The sequence below is a fragment of the Squalius cephalus genome (genome assembly GCF_949319135.1).
Source record: "Squalius cephalus genome assembly, chromosome: 6".
Taxonomy (NCBI): Eukaryota; Metazoa; Chordata; class Actinopteri; order Cypriniformes; family Leuciscidae; genus Squalius; species Squalius cephalus.
The window spans coordinates 24,825,260-24,840,682 of NC_137127.1; the positions used below are offsets into that span (position 1 = coordinate 24,825,260).

The window sequence follows — 15,423 nt, forward strand, 5'->3', positions numbered from 1 at the left end:
GAAAACCTTCTGTAAAGGCTACAAAGACACCAAAGACACCCCCGTGATGGCTAGATTGTTAGCTTTCTGCTGGAAAAAATGGTAAGAAAATCGATAAAACTTTCATTAAATAATATAAATATTTATCGGAGGTGCCGTGCGACGTCGTGGACGATGCCGTCGGGCTCTGAGGGTTAATGCATTTATTTCTGTTATTAATCCAAGTGTTAATGATAAGTGTGTGTTTTGTGGTCTAAGGGAAAAAGTGTTTCATTCTTTTTTAGAATGTGTAAGACTTAAATCACTTTTTGTTTTATTGAGTCAAGTGTTTTAAAAATTTGGGGAGAAGTTCACGCATAATGCTTTTATTTTGGGGGCAGGGTATAGTCAAAAGCAAAGAGTAAAATGGCAGCTGACCAACTATGTGATTGGTCAAGCAAAGCTTGCAATTTATATAAGCAGGAAAAATAGAATAGAGAATAGACTTGGCCAAGAGATTATGTGTCTATTTAAAGCCTATGTTAAGTCTAGAATTGTCGTTGACTTTAAGTATTATAAATGAATGAATGATATGACAGCATTTGAAACGCAGTGGTGTTATAAAAATATTTTCTGTGCTGTGATGATCTATATTTTTCTCTATTTTTAATTGAGTTGTATAGTGTATGATTGTTTTTGGAATTGATTGTATGGAATAAAATCTTTTTTTTTTTTTTTATTAAAAAATGTCTCTCTCTCTCTCTCTCTCTCTCTCTCTCTCTCTGTCCTCTCATACACTCAAAGCACATCTCACACACAGACACTATGTGATTTATTTTTTATTTTTATTTTTTATGTATAGCAGACAATGGTCCTACTGTTTTACAGGTTCGACACTTTACCGTATGCCTGAATGTATTGCACTATTGAATGCATTATTGAATGTTGAATATTGCATGTTTTTGAAAAAAGCTCCTCATTTACATGAATTGCCATTGTGGAAAACCTTTTCAGTTCATAGAAAAAAATTGTATTGAAGATGTGAAACAGAAAAAAAAAAAAAAAAAAAAAAAAACTTAGGCACCTAGAGGAAAATCTATTAATATACTGACCTCTAGTGGAAAATTTGTCGGCGTACATTTGGACTAACCTACTCTATTTGGCTCATCTATCTACTGCATAATATATGCAATATACAAGTCACCAGTGCTAAAAGGTTTTTGTTGTTGTTTTTTTTTTTAGTTAAAGGGAGGTTAATTTTACCATTAACAAAGTGTTGTTTAATGAGCTTACCATTAACGCAGTGAAGGCAAACACTAGAACAAGTGGCAGATTTAAGTTGCCATTCATCAAACTACAATTTAAAGATAAAAGTATTTCCTGATTTCATTGGAGGTCTAATTGGCACCACCTGCTTTTTTAAAGCAACACCCCACACAGTCTTTATTATAAATAACAGCCATGTGGGTAAGCTAGAAATAGATAGAGATGTGGATCACTCTTCAGATCTGCCTGTATCTGTCTTTCAACTGTATCTCTGCAGTTTCAGTCCTCAGGTCAGGCATCTGTCAGCTCCAGGGACACTTCAAGTTAAACGGGATGTTCCAGGATGGAGATCTTATACTTGGAGGTCTGTTTGAGGTTCACTTCCTCACAGTGTTCCCAGAGCTGAGCTTCAGAATGGAACCGGAACCACCTTACTGTGAGCAGTGAGTCTGAGACAAACTGGACAAGGATACCTACTTGTAAAAGATAAAATGAAGAAAACTAAAACATAGCTACTGAACTGTCTTGTAATTATAAATTGCCTGCACTTTTTTATCAGAATTAATTTGATCTATTGCTTTATTTGTTTATTTTAGCATACAAATCTAAAAATTAAAAAATTTGTAAATCAAATGAAGAGTGTATAATTTACCATATGAGAATGTTGGAAACTGTTTTATACCATCAATTCAGAAACATTGAAATATTATAATTTCTCTTGCTTTTTATAGGTTTGATAAGGCAAGTTTCCAGCAGGCACAGACTATGGCCTTTGCTATACATGAGATCAATAAGAATCCAAACCTGCTTCCTAACATCACTCTTGGATACCATCTTTATGACAATTGTGTAAAGTTGGGAGTGGCATTCAGAGCTGCTACAGCTCTGGTTAGTGGGACAGAGAATTCCTTCTCCAACCTAAACTGTGCTGGCCTACCACCAGTGATTGCCATTGTGGGGGATCCGGGGTCTACACACTCAATTGCAATCTCCAGTGTATTGGGGCTGTTTAGAGTGCCTATGGTAAGTGTGAATGTGAAATACAAGATTTTATTTATTGTTACATTTTAATTGTAATAGATTAAAATTACAGTCTGCATATAATGCTTCCAAATATTTCTTTCTCGTTTACTTGTGTGTGAAATATCTCGTACTACACAGAAGACTTATTTACTGCTCATTTGTGTCTCTTCTATAAGATTAGCTACTTTGCCACCTGCTCCTGTTTGAGTGACAGGAAAAAGTACCCCTCTTTCTTCAGAACAATACCCAGTGATGCCTTCCAAGTGCGGGCTATGGCACAGATCTTGAGGTATTTTAAATGGACCTGGGTTGGTCTTCTCTACAGTGATGATGACTACGGCATCCATGCCTCTCAGTCCTTCCACAAAGATGTGCAGCAATTTGGAGGTTGTGTTGGCTTTTCTGAAATGCTGCCTCGTGATAATAACCGTAGAGATATTCAGAGTATAGTGGGAGTGGTTCAGGCCTCTACAGCTAGAGTGGTGGTGGTGTTCTCCACTGAAGCCTATTTGTTACCACTGATGGATGAGGTGGTATTGCAAAACGTGACAGGCAGACAGTGGATTGCAAGTGAAGCTTGGGCTACTTCACCTGTGTTTCACACTCAGCATCTTTTGCCTTTCCTGGGGGGCACACTGGGCATCGCCATCAGGCGTGGGGAGATCCAGGGACTTCGTAAATTTCTTTATTACCTCCGCCCTGACAACAATCCAAGAAACAATATGGTAAGAATCTTCTGGGAAAACATGTTCGGGTGCAGTTTTGATGCTGGAGGCAGAGAGGTAGAGGGAGAAAAAAAGGGTTGTTCAGGGCAAGAAGATCTGAACAGCACAGAAACAGCATACACTGATGTTTCAGAGCTGAGGGCATCTTATAATGTTTATAAAGCAGTTTATGCCCTTGCACATGCGATTCATGATCTGATGCAGTGTGAGGAGGGCAGAGGACCATTTAGTGGAAACAGATGTGCCGACATAATCAACCTGCAGCCCTGGCAGGTATAGCAGAAATACTACATGAACACAGAAGGGACACAAATAATTCTACATGTTTATACACAATATAGAAACACATATAACACCTGTTCTGTCTGTAACCTGTACAGGTAGTCCATTACCTACAGAAAGTGAACTTCACCACTGGCTTTGGGGATCATGTGTCATTTGATAAGAATGGAGATGCTCTGGCCATCTATGATGTGATGAATTGGCAGCCGAGTTCAGATGGTGCGATAAGGGTCAGCACAGTCGGTGTAGTGAATGAAGGGGCTACAGCAGGGAAGGTGCTCACACTAAATGAGGATGAAATATTCTGGAACTTTGAGAACAAAAAAGTAATTAATATATCATATTAATTTCAAAACTAGTATTATACTTCACACAGACACACACATGCATCACTAAAAAGAGTGATAACAGATATTGTGCCCCTTAGCCCCCACGGTCTGTGTGCAGTGAGAGTTGCCCCCTTGGCACCAGACGAGCCAGGAAGAAGGGCCTTCCTGTCTGCTGTTTTGACTGCCTGCCATGCAGAGATGGAGATATTTCTAATACAACAGGTAAATAAGTCCTATTCAAAATCTAAATGTATACTGAAAGATAATTTTCTTTTCAAATTTTGTTTTACACACAGATGCTATTGAGTGCACAACATGTCCAGATGAGTTCTGGTCCAGTCCAAATAAAGATCGGTGTGTCCCCAAAGAAGTAGAGTATCTGTCATATGAGGAACCTCTGGGCATCTCTCTGACCACTGCTTCTCTGCTTGGCACCTGCTTCTGCGCACTTGTGATGGTCATCTTCGCTCATCACCGTAGCACTCCTGTAGTACGTGCCAACAATTCAGAGCTCAGCTTCCTGCTGCTGTTGTCACTCAAACTGTGTTTTCTTTGTGTGCTATTGTTCATTGGCCGGCCACAGGTGTGGACATGTCAATTAAGACATGCTGCATTTGGCATAAGCTTTGTCCTGTGCGTCTCCAGCATCCTGGTCAAGACTATGGTAGTAATAGCTGTGTTCAAGTCATCTCGACCTGAGGGTAAAAGTGCCATGAAATGGTTTGGTGTAGCTCAACAAAGAGGCACTGTCACGTCCCTAACTGCCCTTCAGGTTCTGATATGCATAGTATGGCTAACTACTTCATCCCCAACACCCTATAAAAACAGCCAGTATATCACCTCTAAAATAGTCTACGAATGTTCTATTGGCTCTGTGGCTGGTTTTTCTATGCTGCTAGGATACATTGGCCTCCTGGCAGCAATAAGTTTCCTCTTAGCCTTCCTGGCAAGAAACCTTCCGGATAATTTTAATGAAGCCAAATTCATTACCTTCAGTATGTTGATCTTCTGTGCTGTGTGGATTGCATTTGTTCCAGCATATGTGAGCTCACCAGGGAAATATGCAGTGGCTGTGGAAATATTTGCTATTTTAGCTTCCAGTTTTGGATTATTGGTGGCCATATTTGCCCCGAAGTGCTACATCATCCTTTTACATCCAGAGAAAAACACTAAAAAAGTCATCATGGGAAGAGCCACACAAAATAAATAGTTAACATAAACTAGACATTTTTACATTGAGAAAAACAAAACAAAAAAAAAACTGTGAACTGTGATCATGTTTTAGTCTTCAATATATGAATTAGGTTTCAAATGGCTAACACTTTACAATGGTTTCCCTATATATACAACAAAAACAAGACAGTGATGGTCTTGATTGTATTGGCCACATTTAAACTTGATATTAAAAGTACACTATTAATAAACAAACAGAATAACATCTCGGGTTACGACTGTAACCCTCAGGGAACGAGACGTTGCGTCGACAATTGACACATTGGGGAACGCCTTCAGCGTGATGGAGCCTGAAGCCTGTATGGAACTAGTCCAATCTTGATTGGTATTGCGTCATTACGTCACTCGTGACATAACATGTGATAGTGATGTGGAAGCTATAAAAGGATGCCGGATCACAACAGCGTCAGCTTCTGATTGGTCGAAGCAAGTTGTTCTTAGAAGCGCAGGAAGTGTGGCCGAGGGACGCAGCGTCTCGTTCCCTGAGGTTTACAGTCATAACCCGAGATGTTCCCTTTCGAGGGAACTCGCCCTGTGTTGAGAATCGACACACTGGGGAATGAAATGCCCACTGCGCCACACTGAGTAGTACACGCCCTGGTGTGAAGCAATCTGGCACACACAAGACGAGAGAACTTGTGAACCCAGTGTAGAGGGCAGATCCAGACTGTAATGATTTATGAAGATGTGTGGGGAGTCCCAGCCAGCGGCATCACAGACCTCTTGAAGGGAGACTCCTGCTAGCAGGGCTTTAGAGGATGCCACTCCTCTAGTTGAGTGGGCTCTTATCAGGAGAGGCGAAGGCAAGTTGCACGCCTCGTAAGCTGAGGAAATAGCCTCTACTATCCATCTGCTGATAGTTTGTTTAGAAGCAGGGGAACCCTTCTTAGGTGACCCAAAGCACACAATCAGCCCGACTTCCTCCAGCCCGAGGACCTGTATACGTAGGCCTCCAGAGCTTGGACCGGGCATAATAGATGTAACCTAGCTTGATCATCCGACACATGCGGTGGAGGATGGAATGCCTGCAGAATTCTACCAGCTCCATTTGCGATCCCCATGTATGCAGGCGTCACGCTGCCTCGACAGACGCGGGACCTGACCCACAGGGAGCGCGAGCTTGGCCTGATTCTACGAACAGGCTCAAGCCCTCAAGCGCTGCCCGTGCATGCTTCACTCCCAGACAAACAACACAGAGCGAGTGTGTGTCACCCTCGCTCAAATAGCGCAGGCAAGGGGATGCACACTGTCTGAATTGCTTCTCTTTATTCGGCATAGCTTTATATATGAGTGAGTTCTTAGACCAGGGTTTCTCAAACTCGGTCCTGGAGGGCCACTGTCCTGCACAGTTTAGCTCCAACCCTGATCAAACACACCTAGCTGTGAGTTTCTAGTGATCTTGAAGACATTGATTAGCTTGCACAGGTTTGTTTGATTAGGGTTGGAGCTAAACTGTGCAGGACAGCGGCCCTCCAGGACCGAGTTTGAGAAACCCTGTCTTAGACATACAACACCAAATAAGACAAACAGTCACACAGAACGCTTGCAGAAGACCAGAAAGCTGACCCTGTTGTGATCCGGCATCCTTTTATAGCTTCCGCATCACCGCCACATGCAACGTCACGAGTGACGTAATCAAGATTGAACTAGATCCATACAGGCTTCAGACGTGTCATGCTGAAGGCGTTCTCCAATGTGTCGATTCTCGACGCAGTGCCAGTTCCCACGAAAGGGAACATTGTAACCTGAACTCTGTTTATGTACATGACAAGAATAAGACAAAAACAAGGTTTGGAAGATGGGTTTATAAAGTACTCACTCAAATTTTTAACCAAAAAAGTTACATAGTGTACTGTCACAAACAGTAACAAAGAGAGAACCCAACTGCAGGTGAATAGTAAAGGTTTATTTGCAAAAGGCAAAACTCAGCAAAATCCAGCCCAAGAGGGTCAGAACAAAAACAATCCTTAGCCAGGAAAAAATAGACGCTGAGTTGCAGGGGGGAAAATCAAGCATGCAAAACACCCAGAAGGGGCCGGTTGGTACTGATGTCGGGCAAGTTTCAGAACAAGGCAGGCAGGCAGAACCAGTGAATGGTACCTTTAACATGCAGCAGGCAAGCAGAGAGAGCTAACATAAGAGCAGTCGTGACTGAACATGGAAGGCCCTATGCCAAAAATAATTAAGTTCGGCTACCAGGATTATGTGCAAGACGGTGCTAAGAAGAGAAGAACAGCAGTATGCAAGGCCTGCAACACGAAGATATGTGACACTTCGAATTTCATTCGACACTTCAAATCCCACAAAAAATTGCTGTTTTCAGCTATCGCTAACATGTTGGCTAGACAAAGGTTATTATACTAGTTGTGTGATAGACTTATCATTTTAGACAAGGCACTCGAATATTATTGAAAAAATACAAAAAGCCTTTATTTCATCATGGCTTTGCTATTTTAAAAACAGGTAACATGACTCTTTAATGGCTTTAAAGCTGAGTGTACCTTGCCAAAACCTCCAGGTTGAGTTCTGTGGTAGATTTTTCCCTAAACCTAACTATCTGGGTCTCGTCTACAAATCGACGTTCCCAAACGTCTACTGTCGACGTTTAGTCTATCTGGGTCTCGTCTACAAATCGACGTCCCCGTCCAATCACCTAACTAACTTGTTCCCCTAAACTAGCTTACTTTCTAAACTAGCTTCCTGCGCAGGAATAATCGACAAACAGACTTAAGCAAATGTCCTTTAAATGCTTTAATCATGGCCAGGAGATCTTCCCGAGCAGTTCTCAGGGAATCTCTCCCAAGAAGCAAGGTCGGAGGATCTCAGACAAATTCCATTGAGAATCCCACCAGAAAACACGGATACAACAGTTTTTATACAATCGAGAAAATAAATAAGACTAACATGTCACCTTCAATATGACTGGTTCAAAAGCCCAAACATTTTCCCTCTGTCACTGGCACAAGCAAACTCTGTTTTTGTGGTTACTTATCACAAGGTTTGAGAACTAGTCATCTGTCTAGTTTCACTTCTCATAATTGTTATTTATACACACACACACACACACACACACACAATCAAAGTCACAAGTTTTCCCCAAAGAGTTTGGAAACATTTAAAAGCATATCAATGTCATTCCTGCAAGAAAAACAAATGTTAGTTGATTAATTAAAGTTGATTAATTAAAAAATCCATCACAGTTCCTTACTCCACACAAGTACCTCTTTCAAGGAGAACTTTGAGGAGTTTGGAAGGAATTCCTGCCTCTGTTACCACGCGCTGGAATTCCACACTGATGCAACTGAAAGCAGTGCTCAGCTGTGACCACATAACACTATGTATATTTCTTGAAAATGTGGGACACAAAGAGACAATATTCACAGCTAAAATATGTACAAGTCCTTCAACACTTTGCAGAAGCCACAGCTCTTACACAAGGAGTACAAAATATTACCATAAGCTGTGATTCCCTGTGTCCTTTCTCTTAATCACCACCTGGAAAATCAAAATGAGAAAGTGTGCTATTTGGGTGGTTTGATCTGTAGCCTGCAAACATTCCTCAAAAGAAGATTTAGAGGGATTTTTGTTAATGTGAAGATGGCAGATGGAGAGAGTGATGGACCATTATTGCCCTTCTCTGACCCTCTATACCGAAAAGCTGCTCTGCTGGATCCTTAATTTGGCACCATGTGGTTGACCCATGATGTCTTGGTCCCTGAAAATACCAAGGAGGCTGTGTCTGCCATGATTAAAGGTATGTTATACAATTTTACATCAACATGTCAGGACTAGGCTGTAAAATAAAATAAAAAATAGTATATTGTATATTGTCATTATATGGGTGATTTTAAATTAGCCATAACCTGTGTTATGTTGGTACTGTTTGTTCTCTCAGAATTCAACACATGTACATTTTGTGATTCCCATTTTTGCTTTTGCTTAATCAGACTTGATTCTCAAGGAGGCATACAGGACTATCCCAATCCCTTCCACCACCCATGAGTAGGAGGATCAAATAGCAGTGGCAGGGCCAGAGCATCAGTCTGGACTGTTCACAGCTTACCTTAAGAAGCAGAAGAGAGATTCAATTTCCAGTCCCCTTATTCAGCTGAACCACTATTTGGATATTTGTGACGGACAGAACTCCTTGCAGTTTTGGGCCATGCACATGCACACCCTCCCCTCTTTGTTCAAGGTAGCGGGAAGAGTAATGGCCATTCCTGCATCAAGTGCACCTGGTGAACGTTTATTCAGCCATGGTGGGGTGATAATGCGACCACATCGCTCACAATTGAGTGACAAAGTTTTATCAAAGTTAATTTTTTGCAAGTACAATGCCTTGTAAATGGTTATTCACTGTTTATGAGGAAATGTCTGGTGTTTTTTTTTTTTTTTTTTTTGCAATAGCACTTAGTATATGCATGTGTACAGTCAAGTCAAGTCATCTTCATTTATATAGTGCTTTTAACCCTCTTGAGTCTAAGGTGTTTTTGGGGTCCTTGAGATGTTTTGACATGCCCTGACATTTGTGGGGGTTTTTTTTCAGTTGCTTATAAACAAATTAATGGCAAAAGTGTAATTACACCTAAATATGTGTCCAGAAGACTTTTGACTAATGGATATTGTCGCCTAGAGTTTTTGCTTCAAAATGATCTGAAAATCATCCTTCCTAATCATTCACATAAAACTAGAGATGCACCGATTACAATTTTCTAGGCCGATTCCGATTTCCGATTTTTCATTGAGTTTGACCTGCCGATACCGATTTGAGCCGATTCCGATTTAATTTTTTCTAACCACTTTACAACACACACAAATATTTATTTTCTATCTTTTCTTTAATAGAACATTTTGCATAGAACATAGATCATTTTTTGAACAGATAATCACTATAAAATAGAACTATATAAATTACTCCTGGTGTGGGAAATACACACACACACAGGTTATATATACATATACACACACACACACACATACATATATATATATATATATATATATATATATATATATATATATATAGCCTTGCAGTATAAAGATATTTCTATCATTTCTGTCTAGCTTACTTTATTTATTTTTTGATATATTTTTTGAGTGCATTTTGAGCACTTTTTGTGTGAATTCATTTTTATTTTGTCCATCAAAAGTGTGCTTTCATTTTAATTGAGCGTGAGCAGCGCAGCAAAAATAGACTCGGCGCCGAAACCCGCGCTTCACTACTGCTCACGCGACGCTCCTGCTTGACGCTCGCGCTGCTCTTGCTCGCGGTGTGAATGCACTCATTGATTAACATGCACGCCGGAAAAAAAATGCACTGCTCACGCGCCGCTGACATTTGCGGTGTGAAACGGCCGTAATTTACGAGGTTCCTAAATGTGCGTTCCGTGTGCACTTGTGATGCTGATGTTGCGCGTTGTTAATCATGCGGCGCCCGAGTGCATTTGACGGCATAAAATCGGCATATGTCAGACTGACCGGCCGGTCGCCGGTCATGGCCGATCACGTGAAAATCGGCCAATTCCGGTCACCAGCCGATCAATCGGTGCATCTCTACATAAAACAATACATTGATTTAAATTTTGTAAGACACGTTTTGTTTGGAAAGGCAATATGAGGAAAGAATATGAGGACTTATTTTGTATGCATGCAAATTGTATATTATCCAAGGTAAACATTTCTAGTAACTATGCAGTTAATTCTCATACTGTATTTTCAGAAAGTTTTGGAATATATCCTCTCCCCAAATGTGTCACTAATAAAAAACAATAATAAATGATTTAATGAGAAGGTTTATATTGATCTATTAAGATGCTGCTTACATCTACCTTGTAAATATTTGTTTTGCTATTTTATTAAAAAGTTTTCACATGTAAATCAACAACAATTAAAATTGTAACTATTTCAAGTGTAATCTTTCTTTGTAAAAAGTAAACATTTTATCATACGTATTTCAAAGTTAAGGATTCATTAGTTTGAATATTGGAACAAACACTATCATAACATCTTAGTTGATAATTCAATATACCTGATTTATTTTTTGACAAAACATCCCATACTATATATTTAACATACAGTATGAGCAGAAATTGGTGAACAAAAGGTTATTTAATGTGACAGTAGTCTTTTTTACAGTAAAAACTTTATAATCTATCCAAAACTATTCAACGCAATCTTGTCTAAACAAACATATTTTGTCTGTAACATATCATTTTTATGATATATTAGCATATAAATGTTAATTTGCAGTTTAATACGTTGCAGTAGAGCAATTTAGTTTGGTACAAGCTAAACTAGTAGATGTGTTCATATAAAAATAAGTAAGTGCAAGTGTGAATGAACGGAACAGAATCTATGTTCATTCATTCACACACAGACACGCGATTCATTTAAACAGTCTTTTTGCGGTTTACAGACACTATTGCATATTGCGATTAGAACAAAGCACTTAAGAATAAAGGACTTAATATTCACAGTCCTCAGCTGGATCCGTTGCTCCTCAAAGTGAAACTGAACCGCACTTCTGAGGTAAATTTCCCAGGATTATTCCTCACAGTGAAGCCACACGACATAAAGTGCATGAGTCTGATTAAACTTGATGTGTTTTATCCAGCTGATGTGGGTGTTGACACGTTTGCATGGATTGCCTCGGATCATTTGTGTTTGAATAGTGCGCACTCTCTGTGGTCGTGTTTTCATTAACAGATAATGAGCTATAATGAGCTGAAATGAGAACAACTGACATCTCTTTCTTTTCATACAGATTACCAAAACTGATAATATTTGTTGTTTATATAAATTACTTTATTTAAAAGAAAAGAATTCAAGCTTTACGCCTGTGTGCCTGTATGCCTGTGTGACTGAGTATTCACTGAGTTACAGTTCATTTTCAGTGCGTTTCAGAATGGACTTCACTGACAGAGAGAAGGCAGAACTCGCATCATGTTTATTTTTCTTTATATGGCAAAAAGCACAACACTTTGTTTTTATTGTGAGTATACACAAAAAAATAGACACTTAACAGAATCGAATGATGTAAGATCAAAATCAACAAAAAATCTATTTTGAGTCTCTTTTGCACTGATAAGAAAAAAAGCAGCGTGACGGCCGACCCAAGGGGGTTAACAATGTAGATTGTTGTGTAACCAGGTCTTAAAACGAAGTCTTGGCATAATAATCCCTTTCTTAAAGTTAATCAAATCTTGAGATAAATGTTTTAAGTTAATTAATCAAAGTACATTTTCTATGTATTAAAAGAAAAAAACAGTTAAGTGATGACAACGAATAAATAAGTGTTTGTTAAAAAGGTGGGTTTAAAAAAAAAAACGCCATTCTAAAATAAGTGATCAAATGCATAAAAAGATAGAAAAAGAGCGATTTCCCCTTTAAAGAGCTGTTCACACTACAATTCCCATGCTCCCTTTTGAGGGGAGCTGACCAATCACTGAGCTCCAAAGCTTCAGGCAATCGAGCTCCACTTTCACTTCCTGTTAGCTACTTCCTGACTGAAAGACTGCATGGCTGTTTCGTTGCCTAGCTGTATTCCGAATCAATTACCATCCATAGGGTAAGAAACATAAATATCCCCTCCAACGGGATTCCATTAATTAATGAGGATGTTAAACATATGATGACGGCTATGTTGTCGTGTTTACACTTTATAGAGAGCGCGATCGGCAGACGGCTGCCGCTGATCAGACAACCAATTTAGAGAGACCCACTCATTGACTCAACGGTGAGTGAGAAAAAACTCTGAGATCTGTTAGGTTACCTGTAAAGGAACTAATTATGCTGGAAATGGTAACAGTTGATAAGCTGCCGTTTAGAAAGGCTGTTAACGGCTGTAATAGCTACTCAATGCTGTATCACGATGTTAATGCTGCTGATGTGAGCCTAGCTATCCTGCTAGCTTGGGTGTTCAGTGCCACATGCGCTCTTATCCTTGCAAAAATGGATTTATTTCCAGTTGGGGTTGCAAAAGATGCTGTTTTCTATATCAATATGTTTAATATGTGTGTAAAAGGAAAAAAAGTGTTAAAGCATATGTATGTGAATTTCTTGTCAGTGATTAAGGGGTCAATTTTTTAGTGCATTCCCTCAATGTTACCGGTGCAGGCAGGGATGATAAAGCACGCTTAGCCTTACTAGTGCCTCCTAAATCTCTATAAATGTTCTTGCATTATTTGTTTTGCACAAATTGTAGTTCTTATTTGTATTGTATTTGTATTGTGAGTTTGTTACTACCTTGAATAGCAATAACCATTAATACTTGAAGTTGGTTTGTTTAAAATGAATGAACATGAATGTAAAAGCGCTTTAGGATATATTTATAGTTCACTACTATAAACACTTGGATCTGATACTTGATATATTATTGTCGTGCGACTGAACCTTTTTGAAGAACATGATTTGAACCAGTTGATATAAAGTGGAATGTTATTGATTGGTTATAATTCATGAGATAGACAGAATATGAATGTAATGATATGAATGCTTTTGGATTTCCTCTGGCCAACCCATAGGTCAGGTTTTTTCTGCCAGATTCATTCCAGTGATGCACATGGACCGGAAGTCACGCCCGACCTGGAGCTGAAGCCTTTCGGTTGGATTGGGATTTGATGTTCACACTCTGAAACCCGAAAGATTCCCAGCGTACGTTGGGTGGCGAGCCACGGACCCACGAGCATAAGTCTATGCGCAGTTTCACTTTCCCTCCTTCACGGATTGTGTGGTAGGATCCATGAGCACTGGCATACTGATACTGTCACGACACTGATTCAACCAAAAAAAAAGGGCCCCAACGAGCAATAAGACTATTTTTGGAACTGGGTTTCATTTCTTTTGTTTAAGGGAACCTTATGCCGGCTTTATTATTTTCTTATTTCTTTATGTACATTCTCTGAACTAAATTGTCACACTGTTTGTTACTGTTCCTGTTGTTAAACAAAGAGTGATCACAATAACGCAAATTACTGTTTCTGTCTTTATTGATGTTAAACCACTGGCTCTTAAAGGCTTAGCATCTTCTGTTACTGGTCCAAATACTGCTAAAGATAACTAATTACCTGTTTACTCTGTTATTATATCGTAAAAAGGGTTACAGCTCTGGCGAGCCAGCCAGGAGCCAGTTGGTTTAAATATCAATATTGAACACGTGTCCAATATGGACTTTGTACAGAGGTGTGGTGTTAAAATCCCAAACGCAGTTATTGTTAGTGGGCTAACACAAGTAGGAGACCAAGATGAACAGGTTGTTGACTTCCTTAAAGAATATGGGTCTATCAAAAGAACCATTCTAGTTGATGAAGATGAATCTGAATTTTACCAAAACCTGATCGTTGAGTACACGCACGGCACAGCTCTAGAAACACTAAGTGGAATATTGCCATACAAATATGCCTTGCAAGATGACCCCTCCGTTGTTTACAACATCAGAGCTTTGAGCAGTGCGTACCAAACTGAAATCAGTGGTAATATTACCAAAACTTACCTGTCAGAACTTAAGGCCTTAGCCAAACTTAGCGGTGCTGAGTACGGACATGTGCTTAAAGGAGTGATGTCCCAGATTAGTAAAGATATTGAAGCAATGAGCTCTGTATCAGAGGAAGTTCCTCTTACCCATGCTGAAACCCCCACTGAGACCCAGCTGACCATTACCTCCACGGAACAGCACCCCCCTGTCTTATCCTCAGACACCGCTCACAGAAATGATGGCCTTCCTCCCCCTGTCACCATCCCAACCAACAGTGTGGGTACAGCCCCTTCACTTTCAGCAAATGACATGAATCCACCAGAAGTTCAAAAGGTTGTGGTTGAACACATTGTAAGGAGCGAAGCAATCAGCCCTCACTTTCAGCCCCAATTAAGGCTCCGCTCCTTCTCTGGAAAGACTCCCAGGCCCAATAATGAGACCGATTATGACACCTGGCGCTCCCATATTGAACTGCTGCTAAATGATCCTAACATACTTCCCCTTCAGATCACCAGAAAGATTGTAGAGAGTTTGCTTCCACCTGCAGCTGATGTGGTCAAAGGATTACGGCCCAATTCACCCCCTTTAGCTTTCCTGCAGCTACTTGATTCGGCTTTTGGTGCGGTTGAGGATGGGGAGGAACTTTTTGCACGTTTCTTAAACACGTTCCAGAATCCAGGGGAGAGTGCTTCCACTTACCTTCATCGGCTGCAGGTAGCATTAAACCTTGTAGTAAAAAGGGGTGGGGTTGCACCAGGAGAAGTTGACAGACACCTTCTAAAGCAGTTCTGTAGAGGGTGTTGGGACAGTGCTCTGCTCTCTACTCTGCAGCTTGAACAGGCGAGAAGTCACCCGCCTTCATTTGCAGAGCTCCTGCTGATGTTGCGCACAGAGGAAGACAGGCAGCAAGCTAAAGCCAGTCGCATGAAGAAACATATAGGTGCCACAAAACGAGTCCAAGTTCAGTCTCAGAGTGCATGTGCATGCGCAGACCCAAAGGAGAAACCACAGGTTTGTCCCAGTGCCATTGAAGACCTTGTGAAGCAGGTTGCCACCCTGCAGAGCCAGCTGACCTCTTTCATGGCAGAGAAAAAGAAAGATAGAAAAGGAACTGCACAGAAACTCCAGAGCCGAA

General features: G+C 40.2%; 1 protein-coding gene across 2 annotated transcripts; it reads left to right on the top strand.

Moving 5' to 3' along the window:
* Nucleotides 1-1,446: 1,446 nt before the first annotated feature.
* On the top strand, nt 1,447-4,817 carry LOC307159992 (extracellular calcium-sensing receptor-like; the record flags this gene model as incomplete). 2 transcript variants are annotated; one of them, XM_079873761.1, is made up of 6 exons in its annotated part: nt 1,447-1,667; nt 1,956-2,247; nt 2,424-3,245; nt 3,353-3,580; nt 3,682-3,805; nt 3,880-4,817. In XM_079873761.1, 6 exons carry the CDS (start codon nt 1,447-1,449, stop codon nt 4,791-4,793), a joined length of 2,601 nt encoding a protein of 866 aa, XP_079729887.1. In that variant the 3' UTR covers nt 4,794-4,817. The 2 variants fall into 2 exon arrangements, with proteins under 2 accessions (XP_079729887.1, XP_079729888.1); XM_079873762.1 differs by having other exon boundaries at nt 1,609-1,660.
* Nucleotides 4,818-15,423: the final 10,606 nt, after the last annotated feature.